Source organism: Tiliqua scincoides, chromosome 3, assembly GCF_035046505.1.
Source record: "Tiliqua scincoides isolate rTilSci1 chromosome 3, rTilSci1.hap2, whole genome shotgun sequence".
Classification (NCBI taxonomy): domain Eukaryota; kingdom Metazoa; phylum Chordata; class Lepidosauria; order Squamata; family Scincidae; genus Tiliqua; species Tiliqua scincoides.
Genome location: NC_089823.1, coordinates 2,642,891 through 2,663,375, shown reverse-complemented (window position 1 = coordinate 2,663,375; position 20,485 = coordinate 2,642,891). Strand labels below are relative to the sequence as shown.

The following is a 20,485-nucleotide window of genomic DNA, read 5'->3' as shown; positions in this document are numbered from 1 at the left end:
CTGTGCAACTGGTGAGCCAGTGAGCTGCTCTCTGCCTTCTGTTCCATGACCTTAATGTCCCCTCCACCTTTCCTGTGCTGGGCTGGCAGTGCGACCGGGAGATGGAGTGGGTCTGGGTGTGCTTCCATGTGTGCCTCATGGATGGTGCTGGGCTTGGTGGGCCACAGCATTTGCACAGCAGGCCCGTGCTGGAGGCTGTGGCACCTGGATGTGGTTTCCGGGCCCAGCTGTCTGACGCATTGACTTCACAGCCTCCCTGCTGCAAACGGGAACTAATTCTCTCATCTCCTTTGACAATACCAGCCTGCTGGGAGATCTTGCATCCAGGTAACGCCCTCCAACTCTGCCTGTTGTGACCCACACATGGCACAGACCCACCACCCAGCATGCTCACTCTTGATGCCACAGGCACCCCACCCTGACTTCCTTGTCCTCCAACAGCCATCACTTTTTTTTCTTTTTACTACTTTGGTCATTTCCATTCCTTTGTCAAAAGTTTTAATTTTGCACTCTCCTCTCCAAGCTGTCTCGCTAGACGTACCTTTGCAAACTCTGCAGATGACGCCATCCTCATACAATGTTCAGCCCATCGGATGCTCAGGCGGTCATTCTTTCCACCAAGGGTGCTCTTTGTTGATTCTCTGGAGGCATCTGGTCACTGCTGGAAGCAGGACGCTGAGCTAGAGGGAGATGCCTGAGTCTGATTCTGTGGGGCTCTTCTTGCATTCTCATGTCAAGGGGGGTCAGACAAAATTCATGGCACTCCAGGTTTGTTGGTGGCTAGTGGCTGTGGGTGCTGAATCATTCCTCCGTGTTCAGAGGCAGTGTACCTCTGGGTGGTGGTGGTTGGGGGCAAACAAGGAGAGGATTGTTGCCCCCCATGTTTGTGGACTTCCCAGAGGTCAGTGTGGGAAACCAGGTGCTGGACGCCATGGGCCTTCAGGCTCTTCTTACGGTCTGGCGCAGCGTTGTGCCTGTCATAGCAGAGAACTTTCCTTGTGCCAAGGCAGCAAAATCCACTTCCCAGCCCCTCCTTAGCGTGGTTCACAGGGAAGTTCTCCTGCACAAGCCTCCTGACTTGGACCAAACCTACACAGGAGCACTGCTGTGCTGGACAGTGCAGGTGACTGTGAATCCCCTCTTGGGGAGAGGCTTTCTGCAGTCCTGAGGTCAGTTTCCATCTGGGGGGCCCTTTTATACTCCGAACACCCCTTTTCACGACCTTCGCTTCTTCCCAAACGGTTCTGCGCTAGTTCTGCTCCCCCTGACCCCATGAAATCCTTTTTGACCGTTTGCCCCAACTGAGTTGCTGGTCCCGTCCCCCTGTTCAGAGGCGTGCCAGTCAGTCATCAAGCCCTATTGCCCCTCGCATCCCAGACGATGCCTGCCTGCACTCCGCCTTCTTCCAAGGGCACCCAGGAGGCTTCTCTCCCAGCCCTGGGGCTGTCACCCGCCTTAGGCTCCAGCTGCAGTTTCTGCAAAATCTGATCAGTGGGACTGCTGCCTGCCTGCAGAGACTTGGCTTTATGGCTCCCCCTGCTGGCAGAGAAGAGCCAGCGCAACACCCTGCTGCCCCGGTATGAGCTTCATGTTGCAGTCCAGCCACACTTATTCGCAGTAGCTTGAAGTTAGCAAGGGGGAGTCCTTGTGCCTGGCACAGTGGACGCAAAGAACCGATTGTCCATACCCAGGTGTGGCAATGGCCGCTCACTGTGAGAGATTTGTGCAGAGGGGGGACCCAGGCAGAGCAAAGAGGCTGTGCCCAGGTTGACCAAAGCTGGACGCAAGGGAGAGGACAGGGCCTCCTTGTCTGGGCTCTCTCTGGCCTGCGGTGCAAGGGGAGGAAGTGAGCACAGTGTATCAGTGAGGGAGGCAGTCTTTGGGGGCTGGCTTGGATGTGTTCGAGCACTGGCCAGGCTGGGGGCAAAGGTCAGCCCAATTTTAGCAGCAGAAGTAAAAGGTGATGGCCCTGCTGAGCACCCCTCAAGCCCAATCTCCTGTCTCCAACAGTAGTCAGCCACATGCTTCCAGGAAGGCCGTAGGCAGGATGTGAGGCATTTGCCCTCCCCACGGCTTCACCCAGCCCACCCACCTGCCATGGCAGGAATCCCATGTCGCTCCTGTGGCCCTTGCCAGGCCTCTCCTCCTCCATGAAGTGCTGTCTCAGCTAGGTGAGCACAGTAGGTAGACTGCGCTGAGTACACTGGCTGGAGGGGGGGGCGCTACAGGAAGGGACTGAAGAGCAGCACGCAGCTGTCTTTAGCAGGGACAAGCAGCACTGACCACTGATAGCACTGCCTGCCTGGGGCTCACTCTCTGCCTGTCTTTTCAGTGACGTGGCTGTGGAGCTGCCATTCACACTCATGCACCCGAAGCCCAAGGAGGAGCCGCTGCACAGGGACGGTGAGTCATGAGTCATCTTTTGCTTGGGGGGGGGGGGGCTATGCTTAGTGGGCACAAGCATCTAGAGCAGGGCGTAGGTCTGTCTTAGAGAGAAATTGGAAGCCCTCACTTGTTGGTTAATGGAGCCCACTGGGCAGGCATGACACTATTTTTGGTATAGTGGTGGTTGACCAAAGAGCCATGGCTGTTGCGAAGCATGTTGTACCTCTTCCTGCAGCTCTTGCTGAGATCAAGAGCCGTCAGAGCATCCCTGGAAACCCCTGAATTGTAGGCCAAGTCAACAGACAACCAGTTGCACTCAGTCCAAAAACCAACTCAATAAATACCCTCCCTCCCAAACACACACAGGCTCGGAGCCAAACCTTTTGGTGGTTCCGTTCATCTGCCGCATCGGAAATGGTTGTGCTCGTCAACATTTCCATTGCGAGTGTCAGCCGGGGTTGCCTCTTTTGCTGCAGACATGGCTCAGGACTCCCAAGTCTCTCCAATGGGTGTTTCTGAGAATAATACCTGGCTGTGGCCTGTGTTGTAGAGTCCTTTTTGGAGACCAGTTTGAAAAGTCCCCATAGCAGGTTGGAAGCCCTCCGCACTTCTTCCCATGTAAGGTGCATAGGTATAGAATCCATTTGCTGTGGGCTCGGTGAGGTGTGCCCGGGAAGCAACTGCAGCCCAGGCCCCTTCCGGGAGGGAGAGTTTATTGCATTGTGCAGCTCGACACATTTTGTGCAGTTGGGCACCTCTGGGTGGCTGTCCTTTGGGGCTCTTGCTGTCCCTTTCCAGCTGCATACACATGAAGTGCCATGATGAGAGCCGTGGCTCTGCAGGGGCTAGGGGGTCTTTAAGCAATGCCTGTAAGGTTGATGTCCTCCAGGAAGGAGAGGGCTTTCTAAGGAACTAACCTCTTGCCCTAATTCCATGTGTTCAGTTCCAGAAAACGAGGCACCCATTGACACAAATCTCATAGAGCTTGACACAAAGTAAGCAAAACTCACTGTGGACCAAGGTGGGGGGAGGGAGAAAGCGGAGGTGTGTGTGTTGGGGGGGGGGGTCTGCATGGAATTCTTCTGACTCATGAGCTGCACCGGCTATCACATCATTCATTTGCATGACACTCTCTAATCCACTAACTCATCTGTTGTTGCGGACTCCCATGCTGTCCATGCGCTATTGGAAGGGCTGTGGTTGTAACACTCTTGCGCCTAACCGCTAACACGTGATCTGCATGTTTGTTCTTTCTCCCCTCTCCTCCTTTGCATGACCACAACCATCACCTTGTCTGCATGCGCTGCAAAGCAGGAAAAACACAGTAAGAAACTCTCTTCTCTACGTCTTTTGCTCTGGTGCTGCTTCCGGGTTCTGCAACAGCCACACGTGGTGTCTTCACCAGAGTTGTCAGTGGCTTGCGAGAGGCCTCAGCGCAGCCCACGCCTTTCTTTTGGCAAGGGTGGCCTCTGGTCAATCAGATTTCGCCAGTCTTTGGAGCGGTCCAGGCCAGCTGAAACTGCGTTTGACCAGGGAAGGGGAGGAAAGGGAAGGGAAGGGTTAGTGCACTGGCCCTGAGCAAAGATGCCTCATTCAAACCACCTTCAACTCTGAAGATACCTTTGTCTGTCCCCAACCTTATTTCCTGCTGAAAGAAGACAACTGGGGTGTTTGAGAGGGTGGGTGTAACCTTTACTCTTAAAGTAGAACTAGATCCAATGGGTACAGACTGCCAGAGAAGAGATTCTGATTGGATATCAGGAAAAATTCTCGACGGTCAGGTGGTTCAGCAGTGGAACAGCTTGCCGAGGGAGGCGGTGAACTCTTCTTCACTGGAGACCTTTAAGCAGAAGCTCAACAAACACCTGCTGGAGATGCTCTAGGAGGATTTCCTGCTACAGGCAGGGGGATGACCTATTAGGTCCCTTCCAACTCTATGATTCTATGAACATGCAAGTTATGTAGGGTAGAGGCCTGCAGGTACTTTAGTGCTCTTTTTGGTCCAGGGCCATGAGGCAGGTTACTCAGAATCTTATCTGTTTCTTGTGAAATCAAGCCCCCCAAAGATGGTCAGAGGTGTGTATAGATGATGAAAAGTCACAGAACTGGATCTAGCATTCCCCTTCTAGACCTTCTGGCTGCAACCTTTGGAGCACTGTGCCTCTTGAAATCTCAGGCACCAGGTGGAAGGGAGAGGTCGGAATGAGATTTCCAGGAGAGGGGGAACTTCATCATTCCTTGTTCCTCTACAAGGTCTGTCAGAAAGAGGATACCTTATGGAAAGTCAGGAAATATGTGCCAGTTTGCACACTCTTGTGACTGTCAAGCAGTAAAGATTTGTGACTTGATTAATCATCAGTGTTTCAATTTGCATCATTATGGATAATGCCTAAACCCCCGGTTGAGTTGCCACCTTGGAGACAGTGAAGGAAGTGTGGGCTGATTGACAGTGTGGTGTCATTCATTACATTTATGAGTCTTGAATCAACAAGTCCCACCACTCTTTCTTTGAAGGAGCTTTTTGACAGAAGGCTTTTCTTATATTAAGTGGCTTTGCTATTTTCCCTTTTGTTCCATGATTCAGGGGCATGCTGGAACCCCAAAACACATTCAGGTATCCTTAATATTCAGCCCCACCCTCACTAACTAAAATCAGCCTCCACCAGTTAAGCAACTGCAGTGGCTTCCTCAACTCATTAAACCTTGTTGCTTACTTTCATCTGTTACAGTTCCTGAATTTAGCATCTGTGCGAGTTCAGCAGCAGGGCGAGGAAGCCAGAGCCCGAGAGACCACCCTTTCTCTTCCCTTGAGAAGAGGGCTGCTAACCAGTGTAGGGTTTTAAGTACCCCTAGACAAAAACAAACAAAATAAAAAAAGCTATGCAGTCAGACCGCCAGCAGCAGGATGGGGGCTATCCAGTGTATGACTATATGCCTCTGGGGCATAAATCATGGGTGTGTCCTTGGTGCAAGGAGCTCCAGGGACTCAGGGAACGCGTCCGCTCCCTTGAAGCCTTGGTGGCTGACCTGGAGAAGCAGAGGCAGGCAGTCTCTATAGAGAGCATGGAGGTTGCGCAAATCAACAGTAATAGAGGCCCAGCGGAAGTGTATACCGCAAAGGAAGAAGGGCTCGATTAAGTCCAGGAGGGTGCCCGCATGGCTAACCATGAGGCTGTAAAGGGCAAGGAAGCTTCCTTCCTTAAATGGAAGTCTTGCCCTAATGAGGAGAATAAAAAGGAACATAAACTGTGGCAAAAGAAATGTAAGAAGGTGATATGGGAGGCCAAGAGAGACTATAAGGAACACATGGCCAGCAGCATTAAGAGGAATAATAAAAGCTTCTTCAAATATGTTAGAAGCAGGAAACCCGCCAGAGAAGTGGTTGGCCCTCTGGATGGTGAGGGAGGGAAAGGGGAGATAAAAGGAGACTTAGAGATGGCAGAGAAATTAAATGAGTTCTTTGCATCTGTCTTCACGGCAGAAGACCTTGGGCAGATTCCACTGCCCGAACGGCCCCTCCTGGCCAAGGAATTAAGTCAGATAGAGGTTAAAAGAGAAGATGTTTCAGACCTCATTGATAAATTAAAGATCAATAAGTCACCGGGCCCTGATGGCATCCACCCAAGAGATCTCTTGACTAAAATATTCAACTTGTCCCTCAGAACGGCCATGGTGCCAGAGGATTGGAGGATAGCATGGCTTCTGTAAGGGAGCATCAGCATGGCTTCAGCATGGCTTGCCTCACAAACCTTTTAGAATTCTTTGAAAAGGTCAACAGGCATGTGGATGCGGGAGAACCCGTGGACATTATATATCTGGACTTTCAGAAGGCGTTCGATACGGTCTGTGTCGATATGTGTATGCACAACCTCCTGATTTTAGAAATGGGTTATGTCAGAATGCCAGATGCAAGGGAGGGCACCAGGATGAGGTCTCTTGTTATCTGGTGTGCTCCCTGGGGCATCTGGTGGGCCGCTGTGAGATACAGGAAGCTGGACTAGGTGGGCCTATGGCCTGATCCAGTGGGGCTGTTCTTATGTTCTTAATTTTTTAGATGTTTTTTCTTGGACTGAGTTTTTTTCGGTGTGCAGAAACTGCGAGCCTTTCCCAGCCTCCTCTGCCCCACATCCTTTGCCCTGGCACCTTGCCAGCCCACTCCCCATTGTTCCTGGAGCACCATTTTGTGGGAAAATTGCTTCAGAGCATTGATGGCGCACTGGCAAGTGTCAGGCTCACTGGGGTCCCCCTGGACCAGCAGTCTCTGACCCTGGGCAACCCTTGCACAACTTTTTATCAAGGTCAAGTTTGTCCACAGTTTCCCTTGCAAAGAAGAAGCAAACAGACATCTGTTTCCATGCTTGATATCAGCAATGAAAGGCCGTGTCATAGCTAGAGGGTGTGCAAAGCACTAAGTTTTGCAGGGAGCATGCAGGGGGCCCCTCCCTCTCCCCTTTGGAGCCATTCCAGGTGGTGGAAGTAAAACCGGTGTGTGCTCCCACCACCTGGAATGGCTCTGAAGGGAGGGGGAGGGCCCCTTGCACTCTGTGGTGAGATGAGGCTCCCTGCACAACTGAGTGCTTTGCACCCTCTCTAGCTATGCCACTGACCAGAGGCCATGCTTTCCATTCAAAAAAGTTTCTTGTATTTGCATGCCCTCTATGTGCCTGTATGCCCTTGTGCGCCACACTGTGCCCAAGGACATGCGCTGTCAACTTGAAGGCCTTTGTGGGGTGACTTCATAGCTCTGTGAAGTTGCTCAGGGGTGACGTTGTGAACACGCATCCTGTCAGTGCCACTATAAACACCTACACGGGCACAAGGGCATTGTGCTGACATGCTATGTGCATTGCAGCTGCGCCACTGTGCATGTGGGGATACATAGATAGTGCAAGCTTCAGAAAAGGGCTTATGAGAGGAGGTGACAGTTGTGGCAGCAAAATACATTTCTGCCTCCCCCCCCCCCCCAAACTGCTTTTGGGAGTTGGGCCTTCCCGGCTGTCAAGGGCCCTGTCAGTCCCCAGCCGGGGAACTCTTTCTACTCACAGTGCCTTTGTGTGCGCGCCTCTCTTCCCCTCTCTTTCTCTCTCTCGCTAGTGACGATGACATCGTGTTCGAAGACTTTGCCCGGCAGAGACTGAAAGGCATGAAAGACGAGAAAGAGGAGGAGGAGGACGGGACAAACTCCCCGCAGCTGAACGACAGATAGACGGGCACTCCTCCCCACGCCTCTCTCTCCGTTTCAAAGTTTAACACCTGAGCACTAGGCTGCTTCTCTTTTGTATGAGTTTTTGGGGTTTGTTTTTTACACATTGACCAGGATCCTGTGGTGGAGTGGCCCGCTTTGCGCACTGTGGCCCTTGTGACCACTCTGCCAGCCGCAGTGTTGCCACTGGGCACCAAGAAGAAACCATCCATGCGCACGCCACGTCTAGGGCGTGCACGTGTGTTTTGTGTTCTGGAGAGTGCGCAATGGCTGTGCTCTGCTTTCCTGTGGCACCTGTGGCTAGAGAGAACTGCTGTTCCTCTCATAGCACTAGACTGTGGCATTTCTCAGTGATGGGCAATGTGAGAACAGATAGTGCTGCACTTGGGCACCTGGTCCAGCCATCCCAGTAGTGTTTGTGATGGCCTGCAGCAGTTCTCTGGGGCCTGGGCCTTGCCCAGTTCAGCCGTCCGATACCCTTTTGACTGCCAGGGACCCTGTGCTCTGCCCCTCGGGCACTGTGTTCCAGGATGTCCAGCAGCTCAGGTGGGTTTCAAAGGGACTTAGATGGCCGTAAGCCACTTGTGCTGTGGGTGGCCACTGCTGGAGACCGATGGCTGGATGTGCTGGCGCTCTGTCCCAGCCAGCAGGGCTCTGCTCTTTATGTTCTTTGCTTGCTCAGTTTTGTACAGTGCAGTTTCTGGCCTGTTTTGTTTTGTTTAAAGACTGCAAAGTATGTGGACCTTGACCAATGTTGGCCATCAGCTGTTTCTGGGCCAGGCCATTTGCCACTGGCTGTGAGGGCTGGAGAAAATCCTAATGCAGCATCACTAGTGACTAACCTCTCTGGGTTCACTGTTAGGCTGCCTGGACAAGGGCAGACCATTGGCATGCCTGAGCACTGCGCCAGCCTGTGTTTCAGGATGGAAAAAGACTCTGGCTGGGAACTGCATCTGTGGCGGGTGAGAACACTGAACGCAGGCCTTTCCTCTTCTAAAAGAACTTTTTTTTTTGGCTGCATTCCTTTCTGGGTACTGCAATGTCAAAATTCCCAGGTTCTCAACTACTTAAGGAAAGGAATAGGTGGCTGCACCCTTGATTCCAAAGCATAAGAATCCTGTGTGGTGCAAAAACATGTGGCAAATGGCCCACAGATATCAATCTGGCACTTACTGCTCTACCGAGAGTTCACTTGCAACTTGCACTTGGAGGGATTCTGGTTTGCATGAGAAATGGTGTTATTTTCAGGTCTGGTAGGGAGGCCCAGGAGGGTTCGCAGCCAGCCAGAAGACAGGCTCAGCAGGCAAACATTTTCAGGCACGGCCCACCGCTGCTCCACTTATTGCAGCTCAGTCAAGCAGCCCCAGTGCTCAGTGAGGCCTTGGCAAGCTGAGAGGCCCTCACCCTTTGCAAGAGGAAAAGCCCTTTAGCCGGGAGCAGCAAAGCACTGCCCCCTTCACCCTCTTGGCCAGAGCCACGCCTGTTCTCAAGGTGTCATACTTTGCATTTTTGGTTTAGGCTCTAGTTGTGTTTGAGACATTAATGTGGTTGGAAACTTTGGCACTTTTGTGTTGGTGAAACTGTTTGGGCCTCGGCTCCTGTGCTCAGTGCTTTGAGACCTCGAGGTCCACAGAGCACAGCTGTGTCAGGCCCTTCTAGGGAAGGCAGGTCAGCTTGCCCCCAGCACAGCACAGCCTTTGCGCTCTCCCCCCTAACCAGGCCAGGCCCCCTGGTGCATTTTGTAACGTAGCTCCTTTGTACTGTTCCTCGGGCCTCGGCTTCTTTGGTTCCTCCACTGTATCTGTGATGGTTCTGTGTTTTGTCAAATAAATTATTCTAGTTTATTAATCTTAGAAAACACAACACTAGAAGCTGGCTGCACTTTATTACAAGAGTTTTATTACCCATCTCTGCTTGGTTCATAATTCAATACAAATTGCTGGACCAAAAACAGGCAGGACGGCCTCTGCCTGTGAAAAAGAAGTAACCTTGTGTCACTCTTTTGCCCTTGTTGTGCATTCCCAACAGAAAACCATATGAACTTCATTAGTAGCTGAAGGTCCTGAATTTAATCAACTGTGACATAATCCACCATTCATTATTTTCCACCTCTGAAATTCAGACAGGTAAAAAGGACTAGTCAACATTTGCCATCTACCTGGGACTTTAAACTGGAAGGAAGGAGTGCCTGGTGCAACCTAACACAAGGCAGACCCACACTGCTTACCTGCCAGTGCAGAGACCTTCTGCCTCCCTCCCTTGAAGGGGCCCTCTGGCTTTGGGCAATCTTACATGCCACAAAGCTCCTTAACCACAATCCAAAGGAATCTTCACTGGTGAGCCGTGACCCTGGTCCTGGGGAAACCTCCCAAATTTTAAAATGTGGCTTGAATGGGAGACTTTTGCACAGAGGGGACTTGTTGCTGTAAGTCCTTCTGCAGATGCATGAGAACAAAGAACCTCTGCTGGAAATCCTCCCAGCTCCAAAGCTTACCCCCCCCCCCGGAAAGGAGTGCTATCTGGCCCCATGAGGATCAGCCCAGTCCCACACATGCAGTGATCCGTCGTTTGCAGCAGAAAGCAGCGTCCGTGGCTTCTCGCGATGCCAGGTATGGGCAGTCACCCAGAGCGGACTGCCAACTTCAGCCACACTGCTGAACACGTGTCCCTTGTGAACAAATGAGGGCTCGGCTTGCTGGGCTTCTGGACTCCAACTGTGTGTGTCGTAGACTTGGACGGTCCCATCAAAGCCTTTGAGAGAAGAGACAAGAATGCAAAGAGGTGGGATGCTGTGAGGGTCACAGGTGCCGGGGCTGGAGGCTGCTCCCGAGATGTGCTCCAGCACTGCCCCAAATGGAGTTTTATGGTGGTCAAGATATGCTTTGTCACAGAACTACCAAGCATTACAGAGTAACACTACAGTCCTCCCCCAGGTTCCCTCCTGGTTTAATTCTCATTACACAGAAAGGGAAGATGGAAGCCCAAGAAGCAGCTCTAGTGGTACCTTTTCACATTTTTATACCGCACTTCCTCCAAGTTCAGTGTACTGTACCTATTTCCTCCCTTTTGTCCTCACAACAAGCCTGTGAGGTGGACAAGGTTGAGAGGTAGACTGTCCCCAAGGTCACCCAGGAAGCTTCATGGCTGAGTGGAAATCTGAATCTGGACCTTCTAGGTCAGGGTTGCTCAAACCATGACCTGGGGGTTGGATGCAGGGTTTGAGCAGATATGTCTGTCCAATGAGTGAACCTTACTGTTCTTCCTGGGCACTGTGCAATATCCTCCATGATCAAGGGACAGGGAGGCTCTGGGCAGTTTCGTCTGCCCGGACGTCCTGTTGCATGCCCTTCTGGGATGCCAGGCAGCTGATGTGATTGTGTGACACCCAGGTGGAACAGAAAGAAGCAGTCCGAACGGGAACCATTTTTCCACTGCTCAGTGACTGTGACTTTGCCCCCCTCTGTTCTACGTATAAGTCCACTTCCAAACCACTACACCGGCCTTGATCTCTTCTCAATCTACCTATAGTCTGTGCTCCAAAGAGCAGCCCCTGCAAAGGCAGCAGCAGCTGTGCCCACCTTTGCTTTCGCCCTACCCTTCCCCCTGAACTCTGGCACGAACACTCAAGCTGGCATCAAGCCTCCTCCCAGACTCACCTGAGACAGCCACACAATTTTCCAGCAGAGGAGCCACGGAGATGGACAGAAACTCAGCTCTGGGGAGCTCAGAGGGGGGTGCCCGGCACTTGGCCGCTTTCACAGGGCTCGCCATGTTTCTGAGGTCTGTTAACACCACGCAGCCCCCACAAGAGAGCCTTGCCACCAGTGTCTTGTCCCCAACAGATGCCTGTGGACTGTGCCTAACTCCTGCACACCACCTCTCCCCTCCTAGCGCTAATGGGATGTGGGCATCCTCCGCAGCTCCCTGAAGACTTGAAGACTGTCTGACGTCCGCGAGGAAGAGCTGCCCCTTGTGGCTGCAGGCCAGCACTGTGGTCTGGTCCAGGAACTCCAACGTGGTTGCCTCGTCTGTGTTTGCAGAGCCTGGGGAGGGAAGAGGAGCACCAGGGAGGCCTGGCTCAGTGCCCACCACTGCCCCCAGGAACTCAAAGGTCTTTGGAAGTCCGGGCATTGCATTCATCTATTTCTTCCTTCCCATCCCAACTCTTGCAAAATTAATCCCAAGGTGGCTTTGATACACACAAGCTGCCTGCTCAGTCAAGGCCCTGGCTGCCTTCTAGCTCTCAGCATTAGAGGAAGGAAAGGTGGCAAAGGCTCAGTGGGCTCTGAAAGAGCAGTCAAGTGGCCTTTTCCTCAAGAAGTTCCACCATCCACGAGGTGGTGCTTGTGTGCCCCCCTCAGACACTCCTCCCATGCTTGTGTCTAAGAGCACCCCCCTGCCCAATAAGGCACGTCTCATGAAAGTGTTCTGTGTTTCTGGCTCAGGAACATGCCACCAGAAGCTGAGCTTATGGAAGAGACCAATCTGAGTGGGGGTTTGTCAGTATGTCCATACTGCATGAGCTCTGCCATGTCGGCTAGCAAGAAATCAGTCCCAGTTCAGTTTGGGGGCTGCCCGGTTTCCATAGGGATGACATGTACAAGAGGAGCCTCTGCAAGACCAAAGGCAGGCAGCAGAGTTGCACTTCCCTTCTGGGTATCCATCCCATCAGGCTATAGTTCCCTGCTTGAAGGAAAGGCACCCCACATCCTCTCATATCTCAAGGGCCAGCTTCTGAGCCCCACTCACACCAACTGCCTTAAGGCAAAACAAGCAGATTCTTGATCAGTGACTGATTTAGTTCCAAATCACTCCAAGACCAAAGATGGGGGGCGGCCAGGTTGCTGCAAAAGGAAGAGGCACGAGGAGTCTTGGCACCTATTGGAACTGGGCCCTTGGGAACTTCCCAACCAGCACCTGGGTCCCCAAAGCAGAGGATACCTGCCAGGAAGATGGCCTTCTTGGACTCAACCTCGGTCACCTGGAGGTCAGTAATTCTGGGCCCGTGGAGGACCCAGGCAGACTTGGAGAAAGCAGCTGCCAGTCTCGCCCAAGATCCTTCGCCTCCCTTGACAGTGGGGATGGTGCTGAGTGGCTTGATGAGGTCTGGGAAGGGAGAAATGCCACAGGCCATCACTGCCAGCATTCAGAGGGACAGAGCAGGCACAGGGTTTGGGCTATTTTTAGGCCTCTTTCTCACAACACCACAGTGGAGGCAACAGAGCTGTGTCTGGGTTGCACCACTACAGGTGACACATGACAGTGCAGGGCTCTGCACCACCACCACCCCTTTTATTCAGAAAATGAATGTGTCAGGGAAAAGGCAGGGCAAGAAAAATCGGTATTGCCAACAGTCGTATTTTCTAGGTGCTTTATCTAGAGAAGGGGTGCCCAAAACCTGGCCCTGGGGCCACTTGTGGCCCTCGAGGGCTCCAAATGCAGCCCACAGGGAGCCTCCAGTCTCCAATGAGCCTCTGGCCCTCCGGAGACGGCACCTTCCTTACGAGGAAAGGCTACAGCGTTTGGGCCTCTTCAGCCTAGAAAAGAGACGCCTGAGGGGGGACATGATTGAAAATTATGCAGGGGATGGACAGAGTGGATAGGGAGATGCTCTTTACACTCTCACGTAATACCAGAACCAGGGGACATCCACTAAAATTGAGTGTTGGGAGAGTTAGGACAGACAAGAGAAAATATTTCTTTACTTGGCTTGTGGTTGGTCTGTGGAACTCCTTGCCACAGGATATAGTGATGGCATCTGGCCTGGACGCCTTTAAAAAGGGATTGGACAAGTTTCTGGAGGAAAAATCCATTATGGGGTACAAGCCATGATGTGTATGCACAACCTCCTGATTTTAGAAATGGGCTATTTCAGAATGCCAGATGCAAGGGAAGGCACCAGAATGAGGTCTCTTGTTATCTGGTGTGCTCTCTGGGGCATTTGGTGGGCTGCTGTGAGATAGAGGAAGCTGGACTAGATGGGCCTATGGCCTGATCCAGTGGGGCTGTTCTTATGAGACTTGCTGGAGCCCTCACTGACCTGATGCAACTGTTTGACCTCTCGTGAGAGCTGTGGGATGAGGGCTCCCTCCACTGCTTGCTGTTTTCCATGTGTGATGCTGCTGCAGCAGCAAAGGAAAGGCTGGCCTTGCCTTGTGCCAGGCCTTTTATAGGCCTTGAGCTATTGCAAGACCTCCATTCATTCATATAAGTTCATCTTTAATATATTCATTTATGTAAATTTATTCAAATATGAAATGTAAATTAATTCTTTTTTTCCCCGGTCCCTGACACACTGTCAAAGAGACGATGTGGTCCTCCTGCCAAAAACTTTGGACACCCCTGATCTAGAGCACAGCACTCCATCATGCAAGGTCCCACCATCAGTCTGAAATGGTTCTAGTATGGACGGAGAGAAAGCACAGAGAAGATATTTTCTCCCTTGCTGATAACATGAGAACTCAGGCTTACCCAATGAAAATAACTGGCAAGTGATTCAGGACAGGCAGGAGAGAGCACTTTTTCACAACAGCAAGCAATTACGTTACAGAACTCACTGTTATAAGATGCAGTGATGGCCACTGACTTAGATACGTTTCAAAGGGACTTAGATGCAGTCAGAGAGGAGAAAGGATTCCTCACTGATTACACAGACCTACAAAACTGAGGGTCAGAAAAGTTTTTCCCAAACTTTATGGTGGTTTGATATGAATTTGGGGTGCCAATTCCAAAAATAGCATGCGTTTTGCCCTATCGCATCTAGTTTTGGAGATATAGTGTAGACTCATTAGTGAATGGTTCAAGCAGCTTCCTCATGAGGAAGTAATGGTGTAGGCTTCCTCATAAGGAAGCTGCTTGAACCATTCACTAAAGAGGCTATGCCGTGTCTCCAAAACTAGGCGTGGTAGGGCAAAACGGATGCCATTTTTTGAATCGGCACCCCAAATATACCCAGGAATTGGTGTAACGTTTAAGGAAGCAAAATGTGTGTTGGTCTGTGACAGAACAGCTAACAACATGTTCCAAATCCCAGTTACTGGGGCTAAGGGCAGTGCCCAGAGGGCATCTAGTAGCATGGGGTGGGGGGCTGAAAGAGGTGGTGTTTTAGTCCCACTTTCTTATCAATTATAGCATATTTGTTTTAAATTGTGACATGTGGGGGGAGCAAAGGAACACATCCTTCGGCAGTCATTCCCTCACCTGTCCCATCCTGCTCCAAGCCCCAAACCTGCAAGGAGTCGTCCAGGGGAGCACTTGTCACCAGCAAGCTATAGGGAGAAGTAAAGTGAAGTCATTAGGGAGAAAGCACCAATCTTCCATCTCTGGGCAGTGGGCCAGCAGGCCTTCAGGCTTCCATGAGAAAGTCCCAGTCCTCAGTCACCAGGCCGCCCACACAGTGGCCTCTGGCACTTTTCAGTATTTACAGGCAGCACTTCTCCTTCCAAGACCAGTAAGCAGGAGCTGCTCCTTTTGTCTCCAAGGGGAAGGCTGCACCCTTCCGCAGGAACCTGCTTCCTTGACAAAACCACTGAGGTCTTTAGGTAAAGCTCTGAGGCCCAGAGATGGCAAGCAGGCTGCATACAACTTCTTAACCAATATCTGCATAAACCACAGCAGCAGGTGATGGGTCTGGCTGGACAGGTGCTCTGCATGCAAATGCTCTGGGTTCAAATGCCAGCATCCCCCCTTCAAACATAAATCCTGGAGAGCTGCTCTGAGTAGTAGTAGTAGTAGTAGTAGTAGTAGTAGTAGTAGTAGTAGTAGTAGTAGTAACAACAACAACAACAACAACTTTATTTATACACCACCCTTCTCCCCAAAGGAACCCAGGGTGGCTTACAATGGTTAAAAACAGATTAAAACATGATTTAGCAAGCAGATAAAAACATAATAACACATTAACAGATATCATAAAAACAGTAGTCAGATAAAAAGTCAGGTAAAAAAGAGCATATAGCAGATCATAAGGAATCAGGCCAGTAAAAAATACTAAAAGATGTAGAAAAGATGTTAAAAAGGCCATGAACTCAGAAGGCTTGTTTAAACAAAAGGGTCTTCAGGCCTCGCCGAAAAGTCTCAAGAGAGGGAGCCATTCTCAAGTCAAGGGGAAGGGAGTTCCATAGTGTTGGTGCCACTACTGAGAAGGCCCTATTTCTTGCCGCCGCCCCACGTACCTCCCTAGGCGGCGGCACTTGTAAAAAGGCCTTCTCTGATGACCTAAGAGGACGAGCCGGATTGTACGGGAGTAGGCGATCTCTAAGATACCCTGGCCCAGAGCAGTATAGGGCTTTAAAGGTCAAAACCAGCACCCTGAATTGGGCCCGGAAACGAATGGGCAGCCAATGTAGCCCCTGGAGAAGCAGGCTGACAGAGTCAAACCGCCTACCTCCAGTAACCACACGGGCCACCGCATTCTGCACTAATTGCAGTTTCTGAACTGTCTTCAGGGGCAGTAGACATGTCTGGGCGAGAAAGACCAATCGCCTGGCTCTACACCAGGCTGTTTCCTATGTCCAAAATAAGGGAACCCAATACAGAGAACAGTCCTGCTGTGTGGACAAAAGGTCAGAAGTAAGGCCGCCTGGTGCGTTTGCATGTCCCCTGTCCCCAGCTCAAATCTTCTCTCACTTCTTCAATAAAGCAACCTTCAAAACAAGCATCAACCACTCCCATGCTCTCCATTCCCAAAGTTTGATGCTGCCCAGTTCCTAGGTGGAAAGGATAATTTTTGGCAACCTCCATAACCTGTTTGGTCCTCCCAGCAAGAGCAGCAAAGGTCATTTTGACCTCCTACCTGGTCTCTGGCACATGCTTCAGACTGTATACAGGGCGATCTGAAAAGCCACCGCGTTTAACCTTGAAATCCCTTTCTGGACATAAGCCCTGGAAGAACAAAAAAGTCAGGGGAGGGGAAGCATCTTGTGTTACAACTTGTCCTGTGACTAAGGGCTGCTTATGAGAGCTTTAAGTCCATCAGGGGAAGACCTGTCCTTTCTCTGTGTGTACAGGGCCACACAGACTGATGGCACAATATTAACTTAACAACACCATCCTATTAGCTGAGGCAGGAATATCAGCACAGAACACTGAAGGCATCTGCTGTGAAAGAGGTAGAAGATGGGGGGGGGGTTACATCCTGCGTGAGCAGACAAAAGGAACTAGAACCAAGTAAGAAAGGGGTCCAGGAACATAAGAAGAGTCCTGCTGGATCAGGCCAAAGGCCCACCTGGTCCAGCTTTCTGTATCTCACCATGGCCCACCAGATCCCTCAGGGAGTGATCAGGACAACATACCTGCATCCTGGTGCCACTCCCTTGCACCTGGCACTCTGAGACAGAATGTACCCATCATGGCTTGTGGCCTGTGATGGACCTTTCCTCCAGGGATCTGTTCAATCCTTAAAGGAACCCCCTTTTAAAGACATCTAGACCAGACGCCATCACCATAACCTGTGGCAAGGGGTTCCACAGACTAAATACACACTGGGTGAAGAAGTATTTTCTTTTGTCTGTCGTAATTCTCCCAACACTTAATTTTAGTGGCTGTTCCCTGGTTCTGGTGTTGTGAGAGAGTGAAAAGTACATCCCTCTATCCCCTGTATCCTTCCCTGGCACAATTTCATACATCTCAATCATATCCCCCCTCAGGTGCCTTTTATCTAGACTGAAGAGCCTAAAGGGGGAGGGAGATCCAGGAGGGATCTCATCAGGCTGCCCTGCTGGTTACGGGTCTTTGGAAGTGTTCTTCTAACATGCTTGGGAAGCAGCCCTTTTAGCAGCACAACAGTCCCATAACACGGGGGGGGGGGGGGGGGGAGAGAGGAACAGCCAACCTGCTCCCCATGCCCAAAACACAATGGCTGCCCCCGAGCCTTCCTGGCCACATTTCCCCGTGTGTTCTGGTCCCTATTACCTGGTTCTCCTTTGCACACAGTTTCTGAGGCAAGAGCAGCTGGAGAATTTCATTTCTTCTTAAGTTTTCATATCCTGCCACACAAATACCTAGAAGCAGAATCACAGGCCAAAGGAGAAATTCAGGGTCTGGGTTCTGCAAAGGCTCATCCAACCAGAGTGCTGCTGGGGCAGTGTTGCCACCTCACAACTGGCACTCTTCTTTCATTAGATCCACTCATCAATTCTATTTCCTGAAACAAATTACGTATGTTACCAGAAAGCAAGCATTACTAGTGATCGGGGCCACCCCAATATCTGATGGGAGGCAACCTCTCTGCTGAGTGTTGATTCTCCAACAACTTACAGACGTATTGCGCTGACTACTGCTTCTTTCAGAAGGGGGAGGCAGGAATGATGGGATCAACAAGCCGTTACTGGATGCTAACCAATAGGGTAGAGCTAGCTCATGAGGCTTCAGTACTGGGCACCAAAGGGCTCAGTTAGGAGACAATCTAGGGTACCACCTCATCTCCTCCAAGGATTCCAAACGCACAGATATAAGTGACCACATGGGTTTTGCAGCCATTCATTCAAAATCCGCATGGAAGATTTAAAAGTTGTGGAAGAAAAAGTGAACAAGGTACTTGGCTTATTCCATAAGAAAATACTCATGGATGCGCTGAACATAATTCTTCTACTACTTGAATGGCTATTACAAAGAAGTTGGCAAAGACTTGCAGTCTGACCTCAGCTCACTGAAGCAGAATCTCTCTCTGCCTCGAGATCGATGAGCAGAGGCTAGAAAGCCATCTGTTGGGGTGCTCTAACTCCGATTTTCCTGCACTGAACAGGAGGTTGGACTACAAAGTCCCAATTCTAAAATTCTATAGATTTCAGTGCTATTATTGGAGACAGCAGATCTGATCAATCACATACTGTCTCCTTCCTAAATACACCGCCTGGTGTCTTCTTATTCAACCACACTTCCAAGACAAATTAGAACTCCATCCACATTTTGCAAAGGTTCAAGTACAAACACCCCAAGAAAAATATAATATCAGAATAAGACTATTGCTTTAAAAAAATTGAAAAGGTTAGTTCTGTAGCCCTAAATGAAAGTGATCAATGGGCTTGCTGACTGCCATTATAAAAATCTCTTATTAAAGATTAAGAATGTATTTGTTCAGTATTGGAAATTTACCAGTTGTTAACAGGTAGTGGACCGGTATTAGAAATGGCAAAAACAGATAAACCAATGTCAAAGATGGACATCTTTGGTTAAAATGAGAGGAAAATTATAAGCCTGTGTGCATAAAACATTGTATTATATACAAACCTAGATACAGAAGTCGATACTTTCAAAAAATACGATTTGCATAATCCCTTTTTTGAACACAACTTGGATGTGGGGAGTGGGTTTCTCCACCTTGCCACCCACTGCAGATCCAGCAGCAGGCAGGGTGCTTGATCACCTCACACAGTGGCAGCGGCGCTTTTCGTAGGACTCTGGTGGGGAGGCTCTACCTCATCTGCCTTCCCAGCCACCGCATATCCCTGATGGAAATGCTAGCGTAGTACTTGGCTCCCAAGTACTGTACAGATGGTCCATCTCTGAGAAGATGTGATACCCACCTCTCCTGCCTCCAGCCTAGCAGGAGTCTCTCTCTCTCCCTCCCCCCCCTCCACCACGGAGCTGCTTCACACTCCCTCTTCCAAGCATCCAGAAAGTCCTGGAGAGCTGTGTTGGCCAACCTTGTTACAGCTGCATCATCCACCATGTTTTCCAAAGCTATGGCCAGATTTGCTGTGCCTTCACAGTCTCCCTCTCAAGTAAGCCAAACTGGCAAGGCCCAAACCCAGAGAACAAGAAACACCACTCACTTTTCTCTCCCGTCCACTCGAGGACTCTGGTGGGATCCTGGAGCTCGAACACATGGAGATCGTTGTACCTGAGCCAAGACAAGCAGCAACATCAGCAGTTGTGGAACGGCAAACACAAGAGTGTTGTCTTTCCAATGCAAAAAGCCGCACACCCTCCCTCACCCGGTGGCTGTAATCCCAAGCACACTCCTGTGCAACTGCCACTCAGCTGTGGAGTCTGACAACACAGCACAGACACTGAGCTCAAGAGCCTGCACTATGAGTATCAGGGTGCTACCTTCAGGCGACTGGCCCTCACGCCCAGCTACATCAGTGCAATTCTGCACCTGCCCCACAGACCAGCCCCAGACCCCCGAGGGTCTGGTTGTTCTTGAGGAAGCCAAATGCAGCCCTTGATGGAGGTCGCTGCCTGGAAGGGTCTGGGCACCGCAGGTGACCCCAAGGGTTGGGGAGGGGGCAGGACCTCCTCGGGGCACAGTGGGAAGGACCAGGGCGCTGCACAGAAAACCACAAGAACATCGGAAGGGCCCTGCCGGATCAGGCCGGAGGCCCACCCAGTCCAGCTTCCTGCATCTCACAGCGGCCCAGCAAGTGCTGCAGGCAACACACGAGGCAGCAGGAGCCCTGCGTCCTGGTGCCCTCCCTGCCTACCTCGTCAGGGCGTTGTGAAGGCGCAGGAGCAACACCCACCGGCTGAAGCAGCCGCAGCCCCTCCCAGGACACAAGGGTGCCCGCCCTCTGCCCACCGGGCAGGCAGACCCCGCAGGAAGCTGGACCGACGGGCCTCGGCAGAGCCTGCGGGCAGAGGCGTCACTTGTCGCCGGGAGGCGCTGCAGCTGCCGAAGCCGGAGAAAGTCACTCCGCCGCTGTGGGGCGACAAGGCGGGCCCTGCGTTCCCCGGCCTGACCGCCCGGGAGGCCGCCTGGACGGAGGAACCGGCCGGCCAGCCGGCGCTGCCCGAGGGAAGCCGAGCCCTCCCGCCACTCACAGCCGGAGGGAGTCCAACAGCCAGGCGTCCGCTTCCGCCTCCGCCGCCCGCATCCTCCTCTGGCGGTGCAGCTGTCACGTGACCTGTCTCCCGCTCCCAAGAGCTACGAAAGGCCAGACTCACGCGGCAGTGACT

The 20,485-nt window shown here is 51.5% G+C and overlaps 2 protein-coding genes across 7 annotated transcripts in view; one reads left to right on the top strand and one right to left on the bottom strand.

The window, feature by feature from the left end:
• ARRB1 (arrestin beta 1) overlaps window positions 1-9,459 on the top strand; it is a 112,253-nt gene extending 102,794 nt beyond the window's left edge. For 3 of the 6 annotated variants that reach the window (XM_066619868.1, XM_066619871.1, XM_066619870.1), the window contains 4 exons: window positions 304-327; window positions 2,333-2,403; window positions 3,329-3,380; window positions 7,480-9,459. In XM_066619868.1, coding sequence (XP_066475965.1) covers window positions 304-327; window positions 2,333-2,403; window positions 3,329-3,380; window positions 7,480-7,591 — 259 coding nt within the window. In that variant the 3' untranslated portion in view covers window positions 7,592-9,459. Of the gene's footprint in view, window positions 1-251; window positions 328-2,332; window positions 2,404-3,328; window positions 3,381-7,479 lie in introns of those variants that run through there. The other 3 variants (XM_066619872.1, XM_066619873.1, XM_066619874.1) reach the window with 2 other exon arrangements.
• Window positions 9,460-9,469: 10 nt separating this feature from the next.
• Window positions 9,470-20,435, bottom strand: WDR73 (WD repeat domain 73). Its single transcript, XM_066619875.1, has 8 exons — window positions 20,351-20,435; window positions 19,363-19,430; window positions 17,501-17,589; window positions 16,383-16,471; window positions 14,789-14,856; window positions 12,530-12,694; window positions 11,245-11,631; window positions 9,470-10,339 (listed from the first exon to the last, which is right to left on the bottom strand). The coding sequence occupies exons 1-8, from the start codon at window positions 20,401-20,403 to the stop codon at window positions 10,104-10,106; spliced, it is 1,155 nt and encodes a 384-aa protein (XP_066475972.1). The 5' UTR covers window positions 20,404-20,435; the 3' UTR covers window positions 9,470-10,103.
• Window positions 20,436-20,485: the final 50 nt, after the last annotated feature.